At 38.6% G+C, this 25,761-nt stretch overlaps 1 protein-coding gene across 1 annotated transcript; it reads left to right on the forward strand.

Moving 5' to 3' along the window:
- Nucleotides 1-5,177: 5,177 nt before the first annotated feature.
- LOC109037755 (probable cytochrome P450 305a1) lies at nt 5,178-23,571 on the forward strand. Its single transcript, XM_019052571.2, has 9 exons — nt 5,178-5,999; nt 10,247-10,501; nt 11,642-11,827; nt 12,664-12,881; nt 14,544-14,652; nt 16,391-16,571; nt 18,653-18,770; nt 20,681-20,822; nt 22,329-23,571. Exons 1-9 carry the CDS (start codon nt 5,915-5,917, stop codon nt 22,535-22,537), a joined length of 1,503 nt encoding a protein of 500 aa, XP_018908116.2. The 5' UTR covers nt 5,178-5,914; the 3' UTR covers nt 22,538-23,571.
- The last annotated feature ends 2,190 nt before the right edge of the window (nt 23,572-25,761 follow it).

Here is a 25,761-nt window from a genome sequence, read left to right on the forward strand (position 1 = left end):
AAGTATACCCATTCATTTTACCTTTTCATCTTATATGACCTCATTGTGAGACGAATCATTCAAAAGCATGAAGTCAATATTCAACTACAAATTCAGCTGTTTTTTTCCGTTTCCAGCGCTTTTGATCAATTATTTTTCGACAAAAGTATAACTTATATATACTTTTTAGAAAGGTAATGAAATTTGCAAGACAAATAACACCCTGGTTTTCATTTAAATTTTACAACATGTACCTGAAAAGCGTATTTAAGGGAATTACGCTAAAAACTGATTTCTCTAGAAATTTCAGAATTTCAACGATTTTCGGCTTTTTGACAGCTGGAAACTGAGGATCTGATTCAACGACGGTAATCATCGTTTAGAACATAAAATTTCCAACAAATTGCATACCTGAAATTACTGGTTTGAATTTTTTAAAGAGGGTTAGATATGGCGTTAAAGTTGTCTATTGGAAAATCCGGCTGCTCGGTTACGAACCACTTTCTTAACATATACTCAAAATTTTTAAGGTTAGTAATTTTTGTTTGAAGTAAATTTTATGGTACCAATGTAATAGCACATGGAAGTTAAAAAAATGTCCATGAATAAATTTTTTAAGGTATTTAAGTGTACTTAGAAGCCAATTTTTGAGACGGTGAAAATTTACAAATTATTGAATAATAAGGCTTTTTCTCAGGTTTTTGTGGTTTTTCATGGCTGCAAACAATTTTTTTCATCAAACCATGGTAATCATCAAAAAGCTGATAAAATTTTATGTAAGAAATGTACCTTTATTTGAATTTTGGCGTCTCTCGTGAAAATGCGGAGGCAATGTTGAAAAAAATTGCAATTTGCCCGAAAAAAATTTTCCCGCGATTTTTCTTATTTTTTACGTGTTAAAAGGAGTTTAAGAAAAAAAACAAGGTAAGAAATGAAAAGTTCATAAAATTTTCTATAACATAGGGCTAGTGAAGTTTGCCGTAAAGTCTTTTTGAGGGGTCCTAGCACTGAATTTTGGTTTAAAAAAAGTTAAAAAAAAATTGATGAAATTTAATTTTTTAGTTATTTTTGAGATTTTATCGCTTTAAAATGAGCTTTAAAGTTAAAATGAATGATGTAACTGAAAAGTACGTTAAATTTCGGTCTAGAAAAGTGTGTTCAACATCCTTTCAAGTAATTATATTTGCCGGTAGGATAATTTCTTCTGGGATCAAAACTGACGCTTTTCTGAAAAAAGTCCATTTTTAGCTCCATTTTTCTAATTTTTAAGCATTTTAGAGGGGTCTGATCAAAAAATCACTGTAACCACGTGAAAGTACATAAAATTTACAATAAGATTAGGTACCTTGTTTCAAAAATTTCGATATTTTTTGTGTTTGACACGGCTTTATTTAAAATTGTCAAAAATGGCAATATTTACAGAAAGTTGATTTTCTATGCTAAGCACCATCCCTTTATTGGATTGGGTTGTATAATGAAGGCAGCTCGGGGAGCGGGTCTTTTTGCGTTGGAGGAATCAATACTAAAACTAATAATTATAATAAATTCAATACAACATTGAAAGTTTGGAACCTTTGGGCGGTCAACTCTAGCGAAAGCGCAAATAAGGATTAAAACGCGAGTACAGGTACGCGGGAAGGGGATGTCAACAGGGGAGACGGGTAGCACCTGTGCTTTAGGTGACGTAACACAGGCTTGTGTCACTTTATGCCCGGCTTTTCTTTAGAATGAAAAGTTCATTAATTGAAAGTTTACCGACCTGCCTCCTGTCGTCTGCTTTTCGATCGCTACGAGAAAGGAATCGAACTCAATCTTAATTCAACGGGTGAGTAAAATCAAAGTATTGAATCTACTTCTACATTTTTCTAAAATCTGTATTGTGTTATAATAAGTCCAGAATGAACCTTTCAATATATTCAATAAGTATGCGGGCCTGCTTGCCTGTGTTGTTTACTAAATAAGATGTGAGATCTGGTTCACCGAGATCAGGAAACCTGTTGCTAAAGCCAATTGTAAATCAATGAAACATGATAGCAAAAAGGAAGCGGAAAATGAAGATAATTAGTAATTCAAATAGTCCTTTCCGAAATTGCTTAACTGATGTAAGAATGAAAAATTCCCCTCTCTTTCCTCCACCGGATTATCAATCAATCTATCAATGCAACAGGGAAACAATGAATCGATTCTGATGCTTAGTAAAAGAGAATAGGTAAGGGTTTTCGAGAACTCGTTGGCTTTGAATCTCAACTAAGAACTTAAAGTAATGACATATTGTGAGGAAGTAAATTTTCAAAACAACTTGGGTATGAAAGTTTAAAAGGCCGTTTTCTCTGGAATTGCCTTTATAATTTTGTTGCATCTTAGAGAGTAGGTATTCTTCGATGAGGTAAAATAGTGCGTGTCATCCTCAGCTTATGAGAGCATTTTTAAAAGAATTTTCGCGGTAATGTGATTTGTAAGAACCCAAATCATTTTAAACTGTTCGAACATATTTGGAATGACAAGTTTTGCTTGCCACTCACTGCTGCTTGACGCGCGCATTTCATATCCCGGATGTATAATGAACAATCTTACGCCAAACTCTTTGTCGAGCTCGTTGGAGTATCGGTCAGTGCGCTCGTCTCCTATTTGGGAGACTCGAGAGCAACTCCCGCCGGCGGCAATTTTTTAATACGCCTCAAGCATATTTTTCTCATTCCTACGAATTTTTTAAGTATTCCTGCTATCTACACTGTAAGAACTGCACTTCTAATATTAAATTAAACGGTTTATTTACGAAACAGCTCAATTGTCAAGAGACTGACATCGCACTCGTTCTCCTCCATATGAGTTGCATTTGGCTACTCTCGCTTGCGTTTACTACTCTCATCAGGTGACCAGTTCACAATTGGATCGCGTGTAGCAAAAAGAAACCAGCGCGATTACAGCGTTTTCAAAATTGTGCAACTTCTTCCTTACTTTTAAAAATAAGTCGATAAACAGGTATGTTACAAATTAAGGCCGCCATCTTTTTTCCGCCATCTTCTTGCCGACATCTTGAATTTTGATTTTGACTACAATTAATATCAAATTCAAAATGTACAGGTCAAAATACCAGGGTATACTGAGTTTCATGAAAATCCGGCGATAAACAAGTAGTTTCCAAATTATGGGCGCCATCTTTAATTTTTAAAAATTATGGCCACCACCTTCTTCCCGCCATCTTTGATTTCAATTCTGGTTAGAACCAACACCGAATTCAAATTCTCTAGGTCAAAATATAGGGTTTTACTAAGTTTCATGCAAATCAGTCGATAAACAGGTATCTAACAAATTACTGCCGCCATCTTCTTTTCCGCCATCTTGAATTTTGATTCAGACTGAAAGTAACGTCAAATTCGAATTTCCTAGGTCGATATACTGGGATACACCAAATTTCATGAAAATCTGCCGACAAATAGGTGTTTTGCAGTTTTTTTCTTAGAATCTTTAACTGCGATAGTCTAAACGGTGAACGAATCAGATAAGCCCCCCCCCCCCCCCCCCCCGGGTCCACCATCCCTCTAAGTGCTTCTCCCTTTACTATGTACCATGGCTATCAAATTAATAACAACATTTATTTCAAAAATAGTCGAATATTCGGGAAAAAGGTTCACACTGATCGAAATTCCAGCCAAAATTTACAAAAAGTAAAAAATGTCAAATTTGACACCATTCCATAAAGGCCCTATAAAGGTCTTTAACCTTCAGTTAAATTTTGATGTAATATGTGTTTTCAAAAGAAAATTTCATGCTCTTTCCAATGGTACCAACAGTTTTGAGAGAAAAAATTCTTTCATTGCTGTATCTTAAAAGTTACAAACCAAACTTGAAATTTCAAGAAAATTCTAGTCTTTTTTTTCGGTGTCTGACCTCGTAGCTCGGCACCAACAAGTCAAAATTAAAAAAACTAATATATATTCGTGAGCAGAATTTTATACTCTAAAAAAACGACAGGAATGATTTTTTTCACTGGATGCACTAGAATCACGCAAAATCGGGAAAACGGTGACGAAGTCAACAATCAATTTATCCGTTATTTCAGACGGCCGCCATTTTGTCATACGCAATTTTGACTGTGTTCCCGAGGGGGGCTAATGGTAAACTTTTTTTTGGGGGCTCTAGACATGTTTTGGAGCGCTTTAAAACACAAGAGAAGTTTGTGCTAATTTGTCCGAGGTTAGACCCTTTTTTTGGCTAGATTGACTGGACTAACATCAATTCGTTCAATAATTTCAGCTACTCGTCATTCTTTTTCGAATTTTGCGATCGCACTTCTGCTGTCATGAGAGCATGAGACTAAAGAATTCATGTACCAAATTTGACACAGAAATTTTACGTATTAAAGGCAAATTTTAAATAAAGATTAAGGTAGGCTTTATTACGTTGCATTTCTTTTTCAAAGGCACATGGATTCTTTAGTCTCATGAAAACAGAAGTGTGATCACGAAATTCGAAAAAAATGACAAGTAGCTAAGATTATGGAACGAATTCACGTCGCTCTGACACGAAAAATGGCAACCATCGAATCACCTTAATTTAGGTTTGTCTCTTTAAAAAGGCCTCAAAGTCAAAGGTGCCATTCCAGATAAGACATAATATTTTTTCAATATTGGGCAAATATTGTCAGTATTGTCGCAATATTTACACAATACTGACAATATTTTGATATTATTTTAATCAAAATTATTTCTTAAAAAAATATTTAAAGAATCTTTATTTAGTATTTTTAAAAATAATATGTTTACCCAAAATATTATAAAAATATTTTCACAGTATTTTAAAGTATTGGCACAGTATTTATGCCAGAAGGAAATATGGTGTACCCTTTTAACATTGGCTCAATATAACCAATATTAGCCCAATGTTTGCATAAATATCAAAGCAATATTGTTTAAATATTGGCTAAATATTTCTGTCTTATCTGGGATGAATACGGTCCCTGGTGTTACGTAATTGACTGTGACCCCTAATACGTATCACTAAGTAAAATTACGTAACACCAGTTGGACAATCCATGGTCTTTACTGAATGGTGAACACCTTTGGGGAATACCGCATCGACATCACTCTCATAACCTAATGAGTCGTAGAAATAGGTCGAGAAATGTCGATAAGCTGTATCATCGTTCGGAAAAAAGCCTGGAGATGTAAGCGATGGGTTCCTACTCTCCGAATGGGTTACATAAACCTGGCGGGCGCCCAACATTCACTGGGCGCTCATCACCTCGCGAATTCAGTTAATGGTCGGCCTATCCGAGCGCCGGGCCCACCACGGCTGAATTTCGATCGTCCCGGCTGAAATTCACTGGTCATTGACACGCGACCTTTCAGCGACTCGTCGGCTTTGTCTCCTTCTCTGATAGATTTTAAAATTGAGTCCGGAGTTTGTTCTGTGAACGCTGGGAATGAAACTTTTAAGATTGTGATTTTGTTTTTTATAGTCTTTATAGCGCATAAAATTTCGTGATTATATTACTCGTATTCATTCACACATTCAATACGATTTTGCGGTGTCGCTTTTTTGTTTTTTGTGCGTTATTTTTATTCATTATTCATTCTGTCGGTCTCTACTACTCAGTGAAGTGCCCATGAATGTTCTGTAGTTCGTGATTTGTGGTGTCGAATATTCAGCTGATTGTGATTTGCGCGAATTTCCCAAAAAATAATTGAATTTCATTTTATTTATTTATTACGTTGACCTTTCTTTTTACTAAGGGAGGTCCATCACGTGAGGATGCACCTCCTAGTGTACAGTTTAACGACACAGTACTGTGCTTACTTTGTTCTGAATTGGTTTCGGGGGCTTAATAACACGTCGGGTTAAAAGACTTTCGCGGCTTCAATTGTATCGGGTAGTGAGCAGAAATATTACTGCAGGGAACGGATATTTTGGATTAAAAACTTGCGTTAAAAAAATGATTTATGTTGTCACCTTCCTTGTTGCAATTCTTTTCGCATACGTCTTCAAAAACTTCAGACGACCAAAAAATTTCCCGCCAGGTAATTAAAAATATGATAATCTGAATAGTTTTTGCACATAATCGAGGTTTTTGCAACTTGGCGCAGTTAAGGAGGAAAAAATGGAAATCAAAGCATCCACTTGGGAGGTACGTCTTTTGGATCTAGAGTCCGAACTCTTGAAAAATTTGACAAGAAAAAAACACTCTTGATTTAATCGGATTTTTTTTGAAGCGAGAGAGCCTCTTAATTGAAGCAGATACCTAGCCTTTGATTTAAGAAAAAATCTGATTGATTTATTCTCGTCAAATTTTTCAAGAGGATGGACTCTAAATCCAAGAGACTCATTTTTTTCAGAGTCAATTAAGGTAGACCTGAGCCATTTTGCAGAACATTCTGATAGTCGATCGATCAATATTGAGCATTTCTGGATTTTAAGATTTTTTTTCTTAAATCCCCGCAAGTAACTTCTCGCTTTAGTACATCATGCATTAATATTTGTAATTTGACTTTGAAACATCTGGGAATGACTTGAAAATGCTCGACTAAATATCCCAAATCAAGAGAAAAAACAATCTGTTATATTTACTTTGGGACGCACTTTTGGAGTTACTTGAGTGTTCCTCGGTCAAATCTTGCACGCAAATACCTAGCAAATTTTAGCATGGTGTGACATTCAAGGATTTCAGAGTAAAATGCCCTAAAATCCAGAAGTTATCGATTGATCAGTATTATCAAATCGTCCTTCGAATAAATTATCTTTTGATGCCGGCGGTAAATAATTCGTCTTTGATCGTACCCCACTCTCCACGAAGTACAAGCACCGTCCCAGCAAAATACGCAGTCTCTGAAATTCCGGGGAAAAACTTTTGCTTTATCTACTTGTATTCACGCTGCTTGAATGGACAATGCGGGGTCTCGAGGAGGTTCTATCCTCTTCAACTCTCACCCAAACTTTCCAACTTGAACTTTTTCCCGTGAAAAGACAGCCGGGCTCGATGCTTTCCATTTTGACAGCATTTTGCAATTTGGAACTATAAATTCTGGCTCTTCCGAAAAACACTTATGTGCATAAGGAGACAAATGGCACATACGTTGTTTTAAAACCGGGCTAGAATTTATAGTTCCAAATTGAAAAATGTAGTCCAATTTTTAACAGCCGTGCTGAGTATACAAGCGCCGTATGAGCTACGAGGCTTTGCAAAATTTCTTTCAACAAAACTCGAATTTCCAGGAAAATTGGGGAATATTCATCCTTCGTTTTCAGAGGATTTCGTTCATGAATGATCTAAAAAGTCAGGAAATTTCGAGGAAAAATGGATCGCGTTAGACAGAAAGGAACCAAGCCACATCAGCTATTGCCAAATTTAATCGGGCAATTTAATTTTTTACATGAAAACGGTTGTGCGGATTTTCGTGCGAATTATAGTGGATTTTCTGCATAGTACGAAGCGAATTCCTCAAAATTTTCAAAGGAATCCTAACTAACGTTCTCTCGTAGATAATTAGATTGCCCAGTTACATTTGGCAATAGCTGATGTGACTTGGTTCAGTGTTCGAAACTCACCTTTGAGTTTTAGGAGCCATGTGGCGCATCAAGCCCGCCGATTTTTTTGGCGCATTTGGCGCGTTGGCGCCTGTGAGTTTCGAACACTAGTTTTGTTCCTTTCTGTTAAACGCGGTCCAAATATTTAGAATTTTCTTCAAAACTAACATTTTCTGAGAGGAAAGTTGGCAACATTCGAATTTTCATACGGCGTGTTTCCTTAACATAGCAGTTTTCGGCTCTTCCCTCGGAAGAGACCGCTCGGGACTCGAAAAGAGCCCTTACGTAAGCATCGTAGCACCCTTTAACCTTTGACACGGCGCGGCGCACAGCACAGACGCTACCGTCAATCGTCGTGAAATTGCATCATCTCCCCGCGACTCCAGCACGTGGTTAGCAGTGGCTTGGCGTGAAATGCGATGTATCGATTGTTATGCCATTTAAAATCATGGCAAAGAATCGATTATTGAAGTGTTCGCCGCGAATACCCTGTTTATCGATCCTTTTCCATAGGTTTAAATGGCATAAAAATCGATGTATCGCAATTCACGCCGCGCCACTGGCGGTTAGTCTGACCGAAGCATGAGCCAAACTCTCATTAATATTCATTAAGGGCACTTGAATGGGCAGTGACGGACTTCCATGCCCAGCCTCTAGCGTGTGATAATTCTTGCTCTTTATCTGGCTAGACCTAAGACCTGGGGCTCCGTCCAGTCTACAGTCTCAGGAGTATAAATCTGCAGAGTTGCAATTTTACATAAGGAATAAAGGCTTGAAACGTGGGAAATATTTCATAAATCCTCAGAAAAATATTCAAAAATACCCTTCGAAATTAAATGCATAATTAAATGAAGGGCAAGTATTTCTCTTTTTTTTTATTTTTTTTATGTTTATTAGCGCGTGTTGCGCACCCACTACTCAGACCCTGAAAACATGTTCCATACTTTTCGCAGCGTTGTGAAATTTCATAAAATATTTCACGGAACATTCAAATCTTTCATGATTTTCTTTTCACCCGTATAGCTGAGGCGTTTTTAGAAAGAAAATTTTTATTAGTTTTTGCATTTTTGTGATGCCGATTAATTAATGCAAAAGGGGGACTTTCATTTGAAACACCAATGCTTTTTCGGCTTACGCCATCATCAGCTGCTAAATTGATAAGGAAAAATAAACATAAACGATAACGAAAGCCGAAACTACGCCCCCATATCCTGTCACACGGTAGATTGAATCAATGGGAATTCGAGGAATTTCAGGAGTGAGAATTTCAGGAATTCGAGGGGTGGCGTGGGCCTTACTTTTTAGGAGGGATTTAGTGGGTAGAATTTAGGAGAGATAGGATTTCGATTACCTGTCCCCAAAACTCCTGGGTCTAATATCAGGGAGACTCATCGTGGAGATGTAAATTATATCTTTTTTCGAGTATGCCAGGAGATCAACTGACAAAGTTGCAAACATAGTATGTGATTTTCAGGGCCAGCCAACGGAATTCTTTCGTTTTAGCACGTTTCGAAAACTTCTTTTCCACTAAATCATCTTTGCGCGGGATATCCGGAAATATTTAACCATCATCACTGTGGAAGTGCTCAAGTTCAGTTCACGTAACATCGCTAATATTGCATTACATAAAAAAACGCACGTACCAACCATTCAAGTAATTGATGGGCGATTAAACCTCATATCTCCTGGCTTAACAACCATAACGTGTGTCTACGAGAATGTGCCTTAGCGCGTGTAAATGGAGTTTCTGCGAAAGTGGCAGACATTCAATGTTTTACGTTTTTGTACGATTTTGCGAGTGAAGCGATGGTATAACCACTGGTTATAACTGAAATGAATTGTAAGCTCAACAGCTGAAGCTCAAGCCATAAGTTCATAAAAATCCGGAAAGCGGAAACGAGCGATGGTATTAGCGAAATATGAATGCAAATGAGTCCATCTTCGTTTCCTGCCAAATCCATGCACAGGAAGGGCTGACCCCTTAGGCTAATAGTAATAGTGTTATAATTTTTGGCAGGTGGCTGAAATGGTACAGCAATAGTTTTATTACATTTGGAATATTAAGATCTTTATTTTTGTTACCTTATTTGTTTTTATTTTTATTTTATTAAAATTTTAAGTTGAATCAAACTAATAATTTTCAAAATTATAATTTAATTTAGTCGGTTTAAATTTTAAGAAAAAAGACTAAACTTATTTTTAAATTTACAATTCCATCCATTTACCAGGCACTTTATTTATCAAGACTTACAAGTCAATCAATTCCAACATTGCATTTTATTGTTATTATGTACCCATTATTTTGCCCCTGGGGTACCCTCGAGGCCCTCTAGGGCTTTAACTGAGTAGTGAAGGGGGGAAAAAATTAGTAATAATTTCTACGGTTAAAAAATTATCTTAGTTTTGCTCATCCTCGTGATTATGGCACCGAATGAATACACGATTAAAGATTAAATTATCAAAAGCGTTTTTGGCTTAAAATTAATAAATTTTGTCAGGAATATGGTGGATTAAATTGAATTTTTTTGCGGACGTCAAATTCAGTGAGGAGTGCACGTGGTTGAAAAGATGTCTCTAAAAATAGCAGATCCATCCCCTGATGGCATTTGGGGGGAAAAAGTGAATTTATCTAGATGCCACGATAAAATTACGCTGCTCTTCAAAATTCTTCGTAACTTGATTATATGAAGGTTGTTCTTACTACAGCATGTATTATAAATTCTGTCATCATTTATTTTTTCAGGACCCGAGGGACTGAAATTCGTGGGCAATGTTCCACTAATAAAACGACTGAGCCGTGAGCAAGGAGGCCTACATCTAGCGTTCTCATCTCTGGCCGAACAGTTCGAGACGTCAATTTTGGGCCTGCAGCTGGGCTCCGATTTGGTGGTTGTGGTCTTTTCGGAGGACAACCTTGCTGAGGTTCATCTCAGCGATGTCTTCCTCGCTCGGCCTGACAACTTCTTCACCAGACTCCGCACTTTCGGTGTGCGGCGAGGTAAGTCATCACTAAATGCTACCTCGAGGAAAATGGAACACTCGATCATGCGCACGCTGTCGTGCTAAGGAAGAACCCCGTATGAACCTCCAGGCGTTGCCGAAGTTCCATTGACAAATCACGAATTTTCGGAAATATTGACAGACATTTTTCTTCCGAGTTTTCAGAGAATTTAGCTCTTAATCTGATCTAAATGGTCCGAAAATCTCAAGGAAAAATGCTCTTTATTTTCTTCCAAATACATATTTTCTGAGAGGAAGTTTGGCAACATTGGAATGCTCATATGGCAATTTTCCCTAGCATGGCAGTACGGAAGGGGGTCCAAGGGGGCCTGAACCCCCCTTAGAATTGAAAATAGTATCAGCTGCCCCCAGAAATTTTGGATGGTGAGAAAAAATCTTCGTCGAGGATGTTTATCTCTTTTAATGTAGAGTCTTTAATAGAATCAACCTGTTCATTCAGTTAGTATGTTCTAAAACTTTTTATCACGGAATCCTCAAAATGCGTCCAAACGGAGTATAAATTTAAAAAAAATTCTGGATCCTTTGAATGCAACAACTGGGAGGTCTTTTTTTTACAGAAGTAAAAAAGTAAACGTATTTTTTTCGCAGCAATTGATGAAAAATCATGGGGGGAAATCCCCTCAGAAATCTTGGATAGTGCGAAAAACCTTCCTCGAGAATGATTATATCTTTTAGTGTAGAGTCTCGAATGAAAATACCCTGTAAACCCTGAAAATACGTATTTTATAAAATGTTCATCATGGAAAACTCAAAATGCGTCCATACGGCGTTTAACTTTAAAAAATTTCTGGATTTTTTTATTTAAAAGCCTTTTTTATGAAGGTAAACAAATAAACATACTTTTTCCGCAGAAATTGATGGAAAATCTGCCTCACGGAAGTCTCAAAATGTCTCAAATTAGGTTTAAAATTTCAAAAATTTTCCAGATGAGGCCCTCCGGTGGTAAAAGGACCACGAAATGTCACAATGAAAGTGACACACATTCAAAGCTAGTCTTTCTCCATGACTCTTTCACGTATTTTGGACAAGATATTCAGAATAAGAGTACCTCTTTTTAGGCCCATTTCCCGTTGTTTCAACATAAGTAGTTTGATGTTAATCGAAATTTACTTTATAGGTATCACGATCACAGATGGAGAGGTATGGCTGGAGCAGCACAAGTTTGCACTTAAACACCTTCACCAGTTGGGCTTTGGCAAGGTGATGATGAAAAGTCTCATCAAAGAGGAGCTGGGACATTTCATAGAATTGCTTCGATCTGAAAGGGAGAACATCTGCGTCACTAAATACCTGGCACCTTTGGGTAAGCGGGCTGTCTTCACCGACATTTGAACGAAATGTTGCTCAAAAGACGTATATCTACGTTACCTCCGTACAAGAAAAAACACTAATAATAAGAAACGTAGCCTAAACTGTATGTAACAAGGTGGTAAAATATTGCTGGGTCCACACTATCTTGAGAGAAAAACTGAACCGAAATAGTTCAAAAATTGCAATCAGTATACATTTTTGGAGCTCCAATATGAGTACCAGTACAAGACTTAGGTAGGGGAGAGTGTTCAGCTTAGAAAGACGTATTTGAACACTAAGCTGAGGTCACCACAAGTGAATTGCATTTTGCAAAAAGGAACCAGGAGCATTACCATGTTGATAAGATTGTGCAACTTCACCCTCTGCGATAAAACTATTGTAATCATGCAAAAATATGAAATTTACACGGTAATTTTGTTTTAAATTTACAGTTTTTAGCGTGTAAAATAAAAAAAGTTTATAGATGAACAGGTTATCTTTCTAGGACAAAAGAGGTTGTACAATCTTCGCAACGTTGCAATGCTCTTGCTTCCTTTTTGCAAAATGCAATCCAAGTGACTCATAAAGTTTTTGGTTTTTTTAGACCTCATCAGTAGATTACATTCGCCAGTGAGTCCAGCTATACAGCATTACCTCTATACTCCATATTAATTTCATATTATGCGGAAAAAATAAACTGCACGCTGCTGCTGGGGCTTATAACCTTGTAGTCACGATTTTATTTTCGCGGTAACAAACGACTTTTCAAAAAGATGAAAAGCCCTTACCCAATTTGAATAATCGAACTTCCAAGGATTTCTTTTACTAAAGTGTTTATTTTCATTTCAGTGTTAAATGTGCTGTGGACCATTGTGGCAGGATCCCGTTTTTCTCTGGATGATCCCCAATTAAGTCGACTTCTGGAGCTCATGAGTTCTCGAGGGAAAGCGTTTGACATGTCTGGAGGCGTCCTCAACCAGTTTCCGTGGATCAGGTTCTTTGCCCCCGAAAAATCGGGATACAAACTCATCTCCAGCCTCAATTCACAACTTCGTGATTTCATCGTGGTCAGTGGTTTTTGTTTTACCAGTAGGTATCATCACAAGTGAAATAAGGGCAGTTAACTCGGAACATACTCAGGATCTATGAACAGTTGTTACAGATCCATAAAGTTTGATAACCTTTGACAGGACGCAGGGTAGCATCCAGACTGAAAAAAAAAGTTCGGTAAAAAGGTTCGGTTCAATAGCTAGGAGCATATGGAATCAGTCTTTGTTCGGTATACACAACCAAATTATTCGATCTGCTAAACCAAACAGTTTGGTCCGCTGAACCGAACTATAAGAATTTGTTAGACTACGGTTGCACAAACCGAACAGTTTGATCGAGCAGACCGAATAATTCGGTTGTGTGTACCGAAAAAAATCTGGTTTCATATGCCCCTAACTAGTTCGAATTCACCGAACTAGCTCAACCGAATTCAGTGGCATAAAGTCTTCCTTAAACAATTTTCTTAGGAAAGGTTTAAAGGATATCTTCAGCATAGCATCATAAAATAAAACGTAATACCTACCAGAATATTTCTTGAATAAATCTACATGATTTATATAAACTTTATTAATTTCATTAAATATTCAATGTAACGTTAGATAATAAAATCATTATCTCAAAAACAGAAATTATGAAATTCTCTGTCTTTTCTTTTAGAAATATTAAAACCGATACTGCCGTGCTGAGGAAGAACGCCGTATCAACATACGAGAGTTGCCAAATTTCCCTTGATAAAGCATGTACTTTTGACAAAATTTATGCATGTTTATCCTATAATTTTCAGTTATTGCAGATTAAATTGCGTACAGACTTGTCAGAAAATTTTGGGGAAAAATTATCATAATTTTTCCCAATAACTTCGGTTTTTACCGAAGAAATTTGGCAACGTCTGGAGGCTTATACGGCGTTCTTCCTTAGTACGGCAGTATATGTTGCTAGTTTGATTACCGAACATTCTTCCTTTCGCACTCCATTCATACTCTCGTTCATACCTTATCTACTTACAAAGTAAATCTTGATGTGAGTTCAGAGGTCTCCCACCTTTTTAACCTTTTCACTAAAATTGTACTATCTAAGAGGTTCACAGCCTTTTCAAGACCATGTTTATCTAGTCGATATTCGTATCTTCTCATTGTTTTAGCAATCACTTGTCTAACCGTGCGTGGGTGCGTCCAATTCTCTCCTTATGTCTTCATTCCTTACGACCCATGGTGTCCCACACTGGAAAAAAAAAAAAAAACCACATTGGATCTAGAGTCCAAACTCTTAAAAACATCGACAAGAAAAAACACTCTTGATTCAATTAGATTTAAGCTTAAATCAAGAACCCAGCCTCTTAATTTAAGCGGATTTCGTTTTGATTCAAGCAAAAATCCGATTGAATCAAGAGTATTTTTTCTTGTCAATGTTTTCAAGAGTCTGGACTCTGGGTCCAATGTGTTTTTTTTCCAGTGCACTAAGTTCTCGTAGAGCCTTCGACTGGAATCTTTCTATCTTAAATTTTATAGAGTCTTGAGTAATTTTCAATAAAATAACGTCGGAAAAAAGCATTACAAGAGAAAAAATGTTTGCTTTCGTAAAAAAAAAAAAAAAAAAAAAAAAAAAAAAACCCAGAAGGATAACAAAATTTAACATTACAATTATAAACAAACTTATTGATCCTATTTTCTAATTTTTAGGCTGAAATTGAGACCCACAAAAAGACTCGAACCGGTGAGATCAGAGATTTCATAGATTTATATTTATCAACAATAGATGATCCTGAAACAAACAAGGATATATTCAATGGTAAGTAACCCTGAATCAAAACTTTACATTCTCTTTTCTAAAGCTTTAGATTTTTCCTCACATAATACAACAAGGGAAAGTTTTTAAATATATGGCAAGGCAAGAGAGAGGCCAAATCCATTCGGCGGTGAAAGGTCGCATTTAAAGTTTTTCTTTAAACAGGTCGGACAGAATGCAGAAACATTAGGTAAAAGCTTTTAACTCCTCGAATAAAACACTTTGAGGTATTAAAAGTGGTTCCATTGTTTTTCTCGTGAAATTTTCTTCTAGAAGCATATCTCCTTAAATTTAAAATGTGACGAATTAAACATTAGAATTTGCAGTTTTAGTTACAAATTTCTTGTCCGACCTCACTGATTGACTCGATCCACTGTGCGGGGTCAAAACTTACCGAGTTCTTTTGTACATTTTGAGAATTTTCTCTTCATTCTGCAAATTCGTCCGTTTGCAGAAAAGCAGTATTCTTACCTATAGCCATCGATGTGCGCTACACGCCGACTGCACTGTGTTTGGCGCAATGCTTGAAGTATTCCTACAGCCTTGTAGGCGCTATATATGCGTCTCAAACCGACCGAGCCGACCGTGCTGTGTTTGGCGCAATGTTTGAAGTATTCCCACAGTTTTGTAGGCGCTAATCTGCGTCCCACGCCGACGGCATTGAGTTCGGCACTATATTTTTCAAACGGGCGGAGTTGAGCAGTTTTCATCTTGCTTTGTTGTTTGTGCCGATGCACGAAGGCCATAGTCAGTCCCATCACGAGGCAAAAAATCAAAAATCAAAAAATAAAAAGAACTTGTTGCTGAGATGGAGTTTTTGTGCAAATTTCTTGTCCGATCTTGTGCGTGTGCGTGTGCATTGTGCAATCAGATTGCGCCGTCCAATAATTTTGACGTTACAGTAGATAGGGATCTGAGTGTTAGGAAGTTCGCGTCGATGATCAGAGTATTTTGTATTGTTTCCACAGGAGAAGCAGTAAAATTAAAATACAATCAAAACACAAATATAAAGTATCGGGGAAAATTATGACGCATTGTGAGGGGGAAAAAAAAAAAAAAAAAACACTGAACGCCTCACCAACCGACGGACGCCGGCATAATCAGTCACTAAAAACTATGAGGAAAACAACTAAAAACAAAGCCAATGGAACTACACACCGACGGAAAAAATAATATGAACTAAAAAAAGAGAAAAAAGAGAGGAGAGAAGAAGGGAGAAGAAAGACGAAGAGAAAAAATTTGGTTCCGCCCTCCTATCTCTCGTTAGATTTTTTTCCGATTTATTCCGTCGACATGTAGTTCCGTTCGATCCGTTTTGAGTTTTTTCCGTACTTCGACGGTATACCAGACCACGTTTCTCGTTTGCAGTGTTTAAAAATATTCGCTCGCATTTTGTTTACTTGAAGAGGAACGAATCAATATCATTCCTCAAAATTTTCACAAAGTTTTCTTCACACAGAGAAAAATCGCGGGCGTATTCAAGAATAGTCAAGGTTGATTAGTTTTTTTATTTAAAAAATAAAGAAATTCAGAAAGTCTACAATGTCGAAAACTGAGATACGTGGTCCGATCATTTCACCGTCGAAAATTTTTTTTTGCGATTGATGGAATTCCGGAACTTTCCTCAAAAATACATGTATTATGCGGAGAAATTTGGCAGCTCTCGAATGTTCGTATGGCGTTTTTCCTTAGCATAGCAGTATTGATATTAGAGTGGTAATACGGATCATGTTCGTTTCAGAGGATCAGCTGGTGGCAGTATGCCTGGATTTCTTCATTGCTGGCTCGCAGACAACCAGTAACACCCTGGGCTTCGCTCTGCTGGCCATGGTGCGACACCCTGATGTTCAAACCAAAGTTCAACGATGTTTGGATGATGCGGTCGCACCGGGAACATGCCCCAGCTTCACCGAAGAAAAAAGGTAAATTCATCCAAGGAAACGTTTTATTGATGAATTAATAGTGGGCGAGGTAAGAATGGAGATGTTACATGTGTGAGGGATTTGCGATTTGACCATTGATTCTTATGTAAAAGTTCGCGAGAAACACGATGGTCCCACTGGTTTTCTCTGAAATCAACTCCCAAGCTCAAAAAAAGCTCTCAAGTTGAGGCCAAAATGGAGGGGATATCCCACCCTACCCTGAGAGTCCACCTCTACATCAAGACGAATTCTCCATGCAAAGATAGGGAGCATATATATTAGCAGTGATGCCGTGTTTTCAGTTTTAGAGTCCCCAAATAAAGTGGCAACCTTGCTACTGTATTTGCTCCCTATCTTTGCACGGAGGGTTCGTCTTGATGTAGAGGTGGACTCTCAGGGTAGGGTGGGATATCCCCTCCATTTTAGCCTCACTTTGAGAGCTTTTTTTTAGCTTGGGAGATGATTTCAGAGAAAACCAGTGGCATTATCGTGTTTCTCGCGAACTTTTACATAAGAATCAATGGTCAAATCGCAAATCCCTCACACATGCAACATCTCCATTGGACATATTATCATCAAACGGAACTAACAATAAGTGCCACAGGGGGAGGAAGGGAGAGGGGGGCTTGGATTGGCGGGTGTTGCGGAACGCGATGTTCGTTCCGTCCAATACTCGCAATGCTTTTCCATGGCGCTTAGTTCCGTTTGACAGAACGCGCTATCCGGAATTCTAAAATCCTCAAAAGGAACTCAATTTGGCGCTTAGTTCCGTTTAACAGAAACGTCCATATGGTTTTCATGTACGAGGAATAAAAAGTCATTCGACGGAAGTCGTTGATACTCGCATCTCATTGGTGCCAGATGACATCATTCGGTTCGGCGCGAAACCAGCGCGTTGTATATTTGCGGGAAAGTTGCGCTTTTTGAACTGGGTATTTACTGGGTATTGAATAGGTTTCTGAGTTACTTTTTCGCATTTTTAATGTACGCATCGTGTTCTACGCGTAGTTTACCTTCGGAGAAATGAATGCCCTGGTAAAAATTGGCAGTAGAATCTGTGTTCCAAAATACCATAGACCTACGGCCGGCTGCAAGATTTCCAATAGCTTCTATAGCCGGATACGCAATTTCTTATAGCCTTTTATAACCGATGGCGATTGAGCATCTCACAGCCAGGCGATAAAGTGTATGCTAAACGTCACTAATTACGGATGCTAGGACTTAGTGAGTTTTTGGACCACTGCTCTCTTTTTGGGCCGTAGTATCTTGATTTATTTTGCGAGGAAAGCTCCATACTTTTGATGGATGCCTGCCATTCCTAATATATTAGAGCGCTTTCAGTTTCGTATGATACTGTGCAATACCTCTGGTGTGAAATAGTTGCTTCAAGCACCGTGGCACGCTGCGGTGCGGCAGGCGGGCAGCCAGCGCGAAACGCGTATTGGCGCCTACAAACCTAACACGGATACTTCACGCGTTGCGCAATGCGTGAAGTATCCCTGTTAGGTTTGTAGGCGCCAGCGCGTCGCCGCTCCGCTTTAAGTTAGGCTCTAATATTTAATCTGGCGGAGTCAGGGTTATTCAACTCATGATTTTGAAATGTTTGCTCATCCTGTATGGATTATTCTCGTTTTAATTGATAAAAAAAATAATATTTATCAAAGGAAAATATAACGTGTGTTTTGTAAATATTAAGGTGGTTCCGTATCAAACTTAATGATTTCCAAAGCACACGAATTTCTACACAATTTCCTATAGCCTTTTATAATCGATGGCGAAAAAGCAACAGCTAGGCGATAAAGTGTAAAGCCCGGCGATAGGAACTATAGCCCGGCTGCATAATTTTTTATCGCTTCGTATAGCCCGGCCGTATGATTTTCTCCGCATTCTACAGCCAGCTGTATGATTTTTTGTAGCCTTCTTTAGCCGGCTATAAGAATTCCTATGGTATTTTGAAACGCAGCTTTTATCGCCAATTTTTACCAGGGTGCACAAGTCAAAATTTGTTCATGGTTTAGTGCCTCATTATTCTGAAATTTCAAAGAACCCAATTGAAGTATTTTGGATTTTGTGTGTTACAGGCTGAATTATGTGTCCGCGGTGCTCCTCGAATCCATGCGTAGCTGTCACGTGGTCCCGGTAACTGGACCTCGACGCGCTACACAAACAACAACCGTTGGTGGTTACACTATTCCTAAGGTAAAAGTCCTCTCTCATTGAGTAGTAAAGAACCAAAAAGGCCGTCTTACTTTCAAAACCTTACTGCTGTGTTTAGGAAATTTCTAGGAAAAATCAGCAACACTAGGAAAAAAACTAGTTCCATCTATTAAAACTAGACAACCCATGTAGAGAGAGAACGCACAAGTCGAAATATGAGCCTCTTGGGGCCCAAAAGAGCAGCCAACCTTCTAACACTAAAAATGTCACTCCAGATTTCGATATGAAACCAAGATGGCCAAGAATGTTCATAAATGAGCGTGCTTCCGCAGAAACGTATGGTTTTATGCCAAAATTAAGTCAAATACCTGCTCTACAAACGGCGAGTCGTAACGATGGATCACTAGACAAGGTACGAATTTAAACATTATCATGTATGTTCCTAATGCAGAATTTCAGGTAGAGCACGATTCTTGCATTAAAAATTACTGAAATCAACCCCTGGCTAAGATATTAAAGTTTTAATTTTACATTGGTTACGGGCAATTTGAATTGCCCGGTCGCAAGAAACACGATACTCTATGTGAGTCAAATCGCACACTAAGACGGTTTTGGCAGGCTTCTCAATTCAACATTGTTCATTTCCCCACCCTTTAACGTTCAAAGTGGAAACGATTTGCCACAGCTGAGCCAAAGCGGTGATTGAGGTTGCAAGATTTTCAAATCGGAGAGACTGTGATGGTAACATTTAGTGGGCGCTTAGACTCATGTAGATTATTGAGTTTCCGTGACCGGGAGATTTGAATTCACTCGTCAAGACACATTAATATCTTGGTTAGGAGTTTATATCAGTAATTTTCGTTGTGCACATCGTGGTCCATACGTAACATTTTGGTTGAGAAACATACATCAGAAAGCTTAACTTCTTACTTTGTCTAGTGCACGGCCGGGTTTACTTACTTGCCGCCCATGGGCCGCCTTTATTTTGCCGCCATGGACCGCCTTTATTTTGCCGCCCCCTTCTCATTCGTTTTGAAACATCAATAAAAACCATCAAGTGAACGTGCCGGAGGGGGAGGGGTGCATAAGACGCGTTTACCTACTCGTGTTAGATACATTTTTTGCGAAAGCCCTGTCAACACTACTAGCAAAATTTTACGGAACTTTGCGAGAAAGTTAAGTTCCGTAAACCTATCTCTGTGTGGACAAGATCCTCCATTTATAAGAAATGAACCAAAAAATTATGAAAGAACGAACATAAATGTGGTTTAATAATTTTAACTTCCGCCGCTGCGCCGCGCCGCGCTGATCGCACCGTGATTGGCGCAATGCGTGAAGTATTCCTGCAGTCTTGTAGGCGCTATACGTCTCACGCCAACCGCTCCTGACCGCACTGTGTTTGGCGCAATGGGTGAAGTATTCATGCAGTCTTGTAGGCGCTAATATGTGTTACATGCCGATCGCTGCGCCGAGGGCTTGTCTTTTTCATCTCAAGTCCTCGTCATCATTCCTTTCTGCGTTGAGCTCCAGGCCAAATTGCATGTTTAGTTCCTCTCTTCACTCTACTAATTAAATATGCTATTTCTTGTATCACCGGAAAACGACAAAATTAGAAATTACCATATTCTCAGGAAAGAGAGATTTCGTCCCCTTTTCTCATTGATAATTTTTTTTCTGAATCCGATTTTTTTATACCTACATTTAAAAAATTGCAAAATTTGCCGCCATGGGCCGCGGCCCATGTGGCCACCCCCTTAATCCGGCCCTGGTCTGGTGGTCCATTGTGTAAATAAATCACTCTGAATAATTTGAATTCATAGGTTGGGTGTCTTTTTGGGCTCTAAAAGCTCCATGCCTTAACCTTAAAATTGCCGGCATGTGCACACTCTCCCAACATAGGCACTACACTTCACTGTTGCATATTCAAACATATTTTACGACGAATGTTTCAGGGAACAACAGTATTAATGAGCGTCCACTCAATCTTGAACGACAAGAAGCGATGGGGCGATCCAGAAGTATTCAGACCAGAAAGATTTTTAGACAGCGACGGAAACATTGTCAATTCCGAGCGGTTATATTTCTATGGACGAGGTAAGAAAACAATTTTGCGGCCTTTGAAAAAAAGATTGCTGCTGGGTGAATTTTCAACTACGAGCGGAGCAAGGTGTCATTCCAAGCTAAGGATTCGATCTCTAAGATTGAGGAAACAGCATTTCAATATCTGCTTTTCAATTCCGCTAAAAACCGGCCTTTGCATGATGTCTGTAGGACAACACTGCTGTGCTGAGGAAAAACGCCGTATGAACTTTCAGGCGTTGCCGAATTTCCTTCGGTAAATCACGAACTTATGGGGAAATTTTTGAATATTTTTCCTCGAATTTTTCAAATAATTTTTTTCGCCATTTCAACTAAAGTTCCTGAAAATTTTAAGGAAAAATATTCATAGCTTTCCTCAAAAATAACCATTTTATCGGAGGAAATTTGGCAACTCTCGAATGTCTATACGGCGATTTTCTTTCGCACGGCAGAACAATTCTACTCTGACGTAAAGGCGTATCTGACTGGAAAAAAACCACATTGGATCTAGAGTCCAGACTCTTAAAAACATCGACAAGAAAAAATAGGTACTCTTGATTCAATCAGATTTAACCTTAAATCAAGAATCAAGCCTCTTAATTTGAGTGGATTCCCTTTTGATTTGAGCTTAAATCTGATTGAATCAAGAGTATTTTTTCTTGTCGATGTTTTCAAGAGTCTGGACTCTAGATCCAATGTGTTTTTTTTTCCAGTGCTCGATTTCCACGGGAGCCCTGCTCTCCATATAATTCTACGCTTTCTGGGGCTCATGCATGCAGGAATTCTATGAGGTCATAAAAGTGGGTCTGAAAGTCTCAAATGATCATTTCTTATGGTGATATCTTAATTAAGAATTGATCTCGGTGTTTTTCGATGTAAAAATTGTGTTCTACGTGAAATTATGGTTAATTAACGTATATCAGAATTTGTAAATTCGTACCTTGTCTAGTGTTCTATTCAGAGAATAGAACCAACTGCATAGTGATGCTTATAAACACTGGAAAAAAAAAACACATTGGATCTAGAGTTCAGACTCTTGAAAACATTGACAAGAAAAAGGACTCTTGATTCAATCAGATTTAAGCTTAAATCAAAAGGAAATCCGCTCAAATTAAGAGGCTTGGTTCTTGATTTAAGCTTAAATCTGATTGAATCAAGAGTATTTTTTCTTGTCGATGTTTTTAAGAGTCTGGACTCTAGATCCAATGTGTTTTTTTTTTCCAGGGAAGTTTTCCCAAGCGGCTAAGAAGCACACCCCCTGTTTGCCTAAAAACTTGATTCCTCTCCGTTTTTAATATATATATTATAATAAAGTCGCTTAAACGCACTTGGCTAACACCAAACGCCACATATGCCTGTCTTCCCAGAGGTTATCGGGCAACTGACACCGCAACATCTCTTCGCCAACGCCCTGCCGCCAACCCTTCCCTTCCCTTTCCTTTCCTTTCCTCTCCGTTAAACTCGATTTATTTGATGTGAAATTAAGCTAAGAAACTAATCTTGGAATCTGGACTCTTGCAGGCAAGCGAAGATGTATCGGAGAAGCGCTGGCAAGGAATTTCATCTTCCAATTTTTCACTAGTCTCCTCTACCACTTCGAGTTCTCAGCTACTCCCGGAAAAACCTTACCAACAACCCCTATCCCGGGAATCACCTTGAGTCCGCAGCCATACTTTGTGGATGTGAGGCCCAGACATCCAGCACAGACCACGGAACATAGGCATGGATGACCATGTTCATAGTAATAACGTGCCAAGCGTGGGCATCATATTTTGGCTGCAATACGGACCACGTCCCAAAATTGGTTAATGCAAAAGCGCCTAATTGTTTCTTGGATCCAAAAGGACAAGGATCAAAAGTGTAAGTCCGGAACCACGTATCTCGGGTTGCTAGATTACAGTATACCTGTTTATTTTTTAAATGGAAAACTACTCGACGGAAGTTCTTAAAAATTTCTGTAATTTGTCTTCCTTCTGCGAAGAATATATTCTGCAAGATTTTCAAGGAATGAAGGCGATTTGCTTTTTTTTAAAAAAAATATAAAATAGGAGCGGAGATTTACAAACCCTGAAAAGTAGACACGTGGTTATGGACTTACACCATCGATATGTCGCAGGCAAATGGCAATATCAGGCATTTTGTAAAATGCCTTGGCAAATAGCAAAAAAGTCATTTAAATCATTGAAATGGGCCGTATGCCTAGGCATTTTACGAAACGCCGAGGCATTTTACGAAACGCCGCGGCATTTTACGAAACGCTGAGGCATTTTACGAAACGCCTAGGCTTTTTACGAAACGCCTAGGCGAAAAACGGAGGCTTTACTTAGGTATGGCTTTACTTCTTTTATTTGCTATTTGCCTGAAACTTTCATCTCTCTATTTGCCTAAAAATTGTAGGCATTTCACAAAATGCCTAGGGAAGTGGGCTTCGAGAGCTCCGATGAAATGATTCTATTTGCTCAGGCATTTTACAAAATGCCTGATATTGCTATTTGCCTGCGACAGATGTCTCGAAGTGCTAATTAACGGTAACGCTTCAAAATATTACGGATAAAATATGCATTTAAATGCAGTGCATACTTGCATGCCTCTCTGCTGAAACATCGGTGCCAGTCAATGGAGACAGTGCAACTTTAATTTTCACGAAAAATCTGTGCACCGTCAAAAGTATTTTTTCTGAAGTGCTGGCGCGGTGTGAGATCTCCGAATAGTTTGTACGTTTTTAAGTTATTTGTGTTTGAAAATAAAATAAACAATGAAAATATGCCGATTCGTTTCATTTCATTTTGTCTCTTTTTTTTTGGAGTTCCCCACAAGAAACTAAAATAAAGATGCGTGACGTCAAGCAGGATGCGAAGGCTAGAGCAGGCACTCAAGGCGTGAACAATCGATTGTCGATTTTTCCACATTTGAAGCTATAGTAAAGAACCGATTATTAAGGTGTTCGTTGCGAACACCCTGTTTATCGAATCTCTTCCATAGGTTTAAATGGCAGATATATCGCAAAGCACGCCACGTCACTGCAAGGGTCATACTACCCACATAGCACAGAATCTTATGTCAATACTGATACATATTGTTGGATGTTGACATGATATCACCAACACTAATGCAGTATGATATTAAGATTGTCGGTTAAAAGGTATACCGCGTCAGCATGAATATAACACTGATACCTTCAATATATCAAACAACAGTATTGAGTCAATGCTGACGAGGTAAAAAAAAAAAAATAACACGAAAAGAAATTAACACGAAAAAATGAAAAAAAAAATATAGGAAGAAAAAGAAGCCTAAGAAAACACGGTGTTAATCAAAGTTATGATGAAAGTCGAGCCGCGGACTGATGCTATGCATGCTATAACAGCCTTAACAGGCGTGATTTTAACCCGAAACACCATCAGCTCCCTGTGGCTCAATGGCAGAATACTGGGCTAGGAATTCCGCGGTTCGGGTTCAAATCCACCCGAGGGCGTCCGGGTATCTTACGCTACTAAACGTCGCAGGACATCAAGTAAGTGGTTCATAATATTCAATACTAGTATACTTGTGTAATTCATGTTTCAAACGTAATACATGTGTAGTACTATGAAAATGACGGTCATGGTCTGAACTTTCATATCTACTTGACAGAGTGCGCTGAGTGTACAGACGTGTCAGTGTCAACGTAGTAACGCATACATATTGTCGGTGTCCTGCAGTGTTCTGATGACCTTGTCATAACCCTGATTTCCATATGAAATCAACCTTTTCGGCCAATACTGTAACAATATTTTGACAGCTCCAAATCAGTAACTAATAAATACTGGCATAGTCTTGATATAATATTAAATCAGGATACATCAGCATTATATAAATACTGACACTACTGACGTGTCAGTACTATTGTAGTATTATATCAATATTCTGTGCTATGTGGGTAACTTGTGCTCGTATTGACTTGATGGCGCTCAGTTTTGTAGATACTCCGAGTAAATAGAATCCGTTGAAACGCTATTTAATTTAAAGAAATATCCTTACTCGAAAATTAGGATTATAGATATCATTTATAGTGAGCGCAATGCCAATCTCGGTTTTTTCCAACTTGGTTGCACCAATCAATGATAAAAACAAGATCCAACGATTCATCTTTGCAGGGTGTCCCTTATCCCGCAATGGAGATGTTGCATGTGTTAGGAATTTGCGATTTGGCTGATGATTCTTATGTAAAAGTTCGCGAGAAACACGATGGTGCTACTGGTTTTCTCTGAACTAAACTCCCAAGCTCAAAAAAAGCTCTCAAGTCGAGTCCAAAATGGAGGGAATATCCCACGCTATCCTGAGAGTCCACCTCTACATCAAGACAAACTCTCCATGCAAAGATAGGGAGCAAATACGTTAGCAGTGATGCCGTGTTTTCAGTTTTAGAGTCCCCAAATAAAGTGGCAGCCCTGTCAATGTATTTGCTCCCTATCTTTGCATGGAGAGTTTGTCTTGATGTAGAGGTGGACTCTCAGGATAGGGTGGGATACCCCCTCTATTTTGGCCTCAAGTTGAGAGCTTTTTTTGAGCTTGGGAGTTGATTTCAGAGCAAACCAGTGGCACCATCGTGTTTCTCGCGAACGTTTCCATAAAAATCAGTAGTCAAATCGCAAATCCCTCACACATGCAACATCTCCAATGTCGCTCCTCTAATGCAAGGGCATATCTCTATTTCCACATGAGCCTTGGAAAGCGCTGAGCTATGCGGCGAACGGAGTTCACGTGGAAATCGAGATACGCCCTTACATCAGAGGAGCAACGTAATGAGGGTAAAACGGAAGAAGCTGCTGCATGCCCTGAAGTAACGGATGACGTTATTTTTTTCCTGAATTCTACGCTGAAAAAAGCCAGGAATAATTTATTATCCAAGCTAATTTAGACAATATGACATCGCCAACGATTCGCAGGGCCTCGCTGATCGATGGTAAAAGTC

This window comes from Bemisia tabaci, chromosome 10 (assembly GCF_918797505.1).
Source record: "Bemisia tabaci chromosome 10, PGI_BMITA_v3".
Classification (NCBI taxonomy): Eukaryota; Metazoa; Arthropoda; class Insecta; order Hemiptera; family Aleyrodidae; genus Bemisia; species Bemisia tabaci.

What these genes read in the sequence shown, in the direction of transcription:
- LOC109037755 (XM_019052571.2), top strand. Translation starts at nt 5,915, where the DNA reads ATGATTTATGTTGTCACCTTCCTTGTTGCAATTCTTTTCGCATACGTC. An exon ending in ACCAAAAAATTTCCCGCCAG is followed by an intron (nt 6,000 to 10,246) that starts GTAATTAAAAAT and finishes TTATTTTTTCAG; the next exon opens with GACCCGAGGGACTGAAATTC. An exon ending in GTGGTTACACTATTCCTAAG is followed by an intron (nt 18,771 to 20,680) that starts GTAAAAGTCCTC and finishes CGAATGTTTCAG; the next exon opens with GGAACAACAGTATTAATGAG.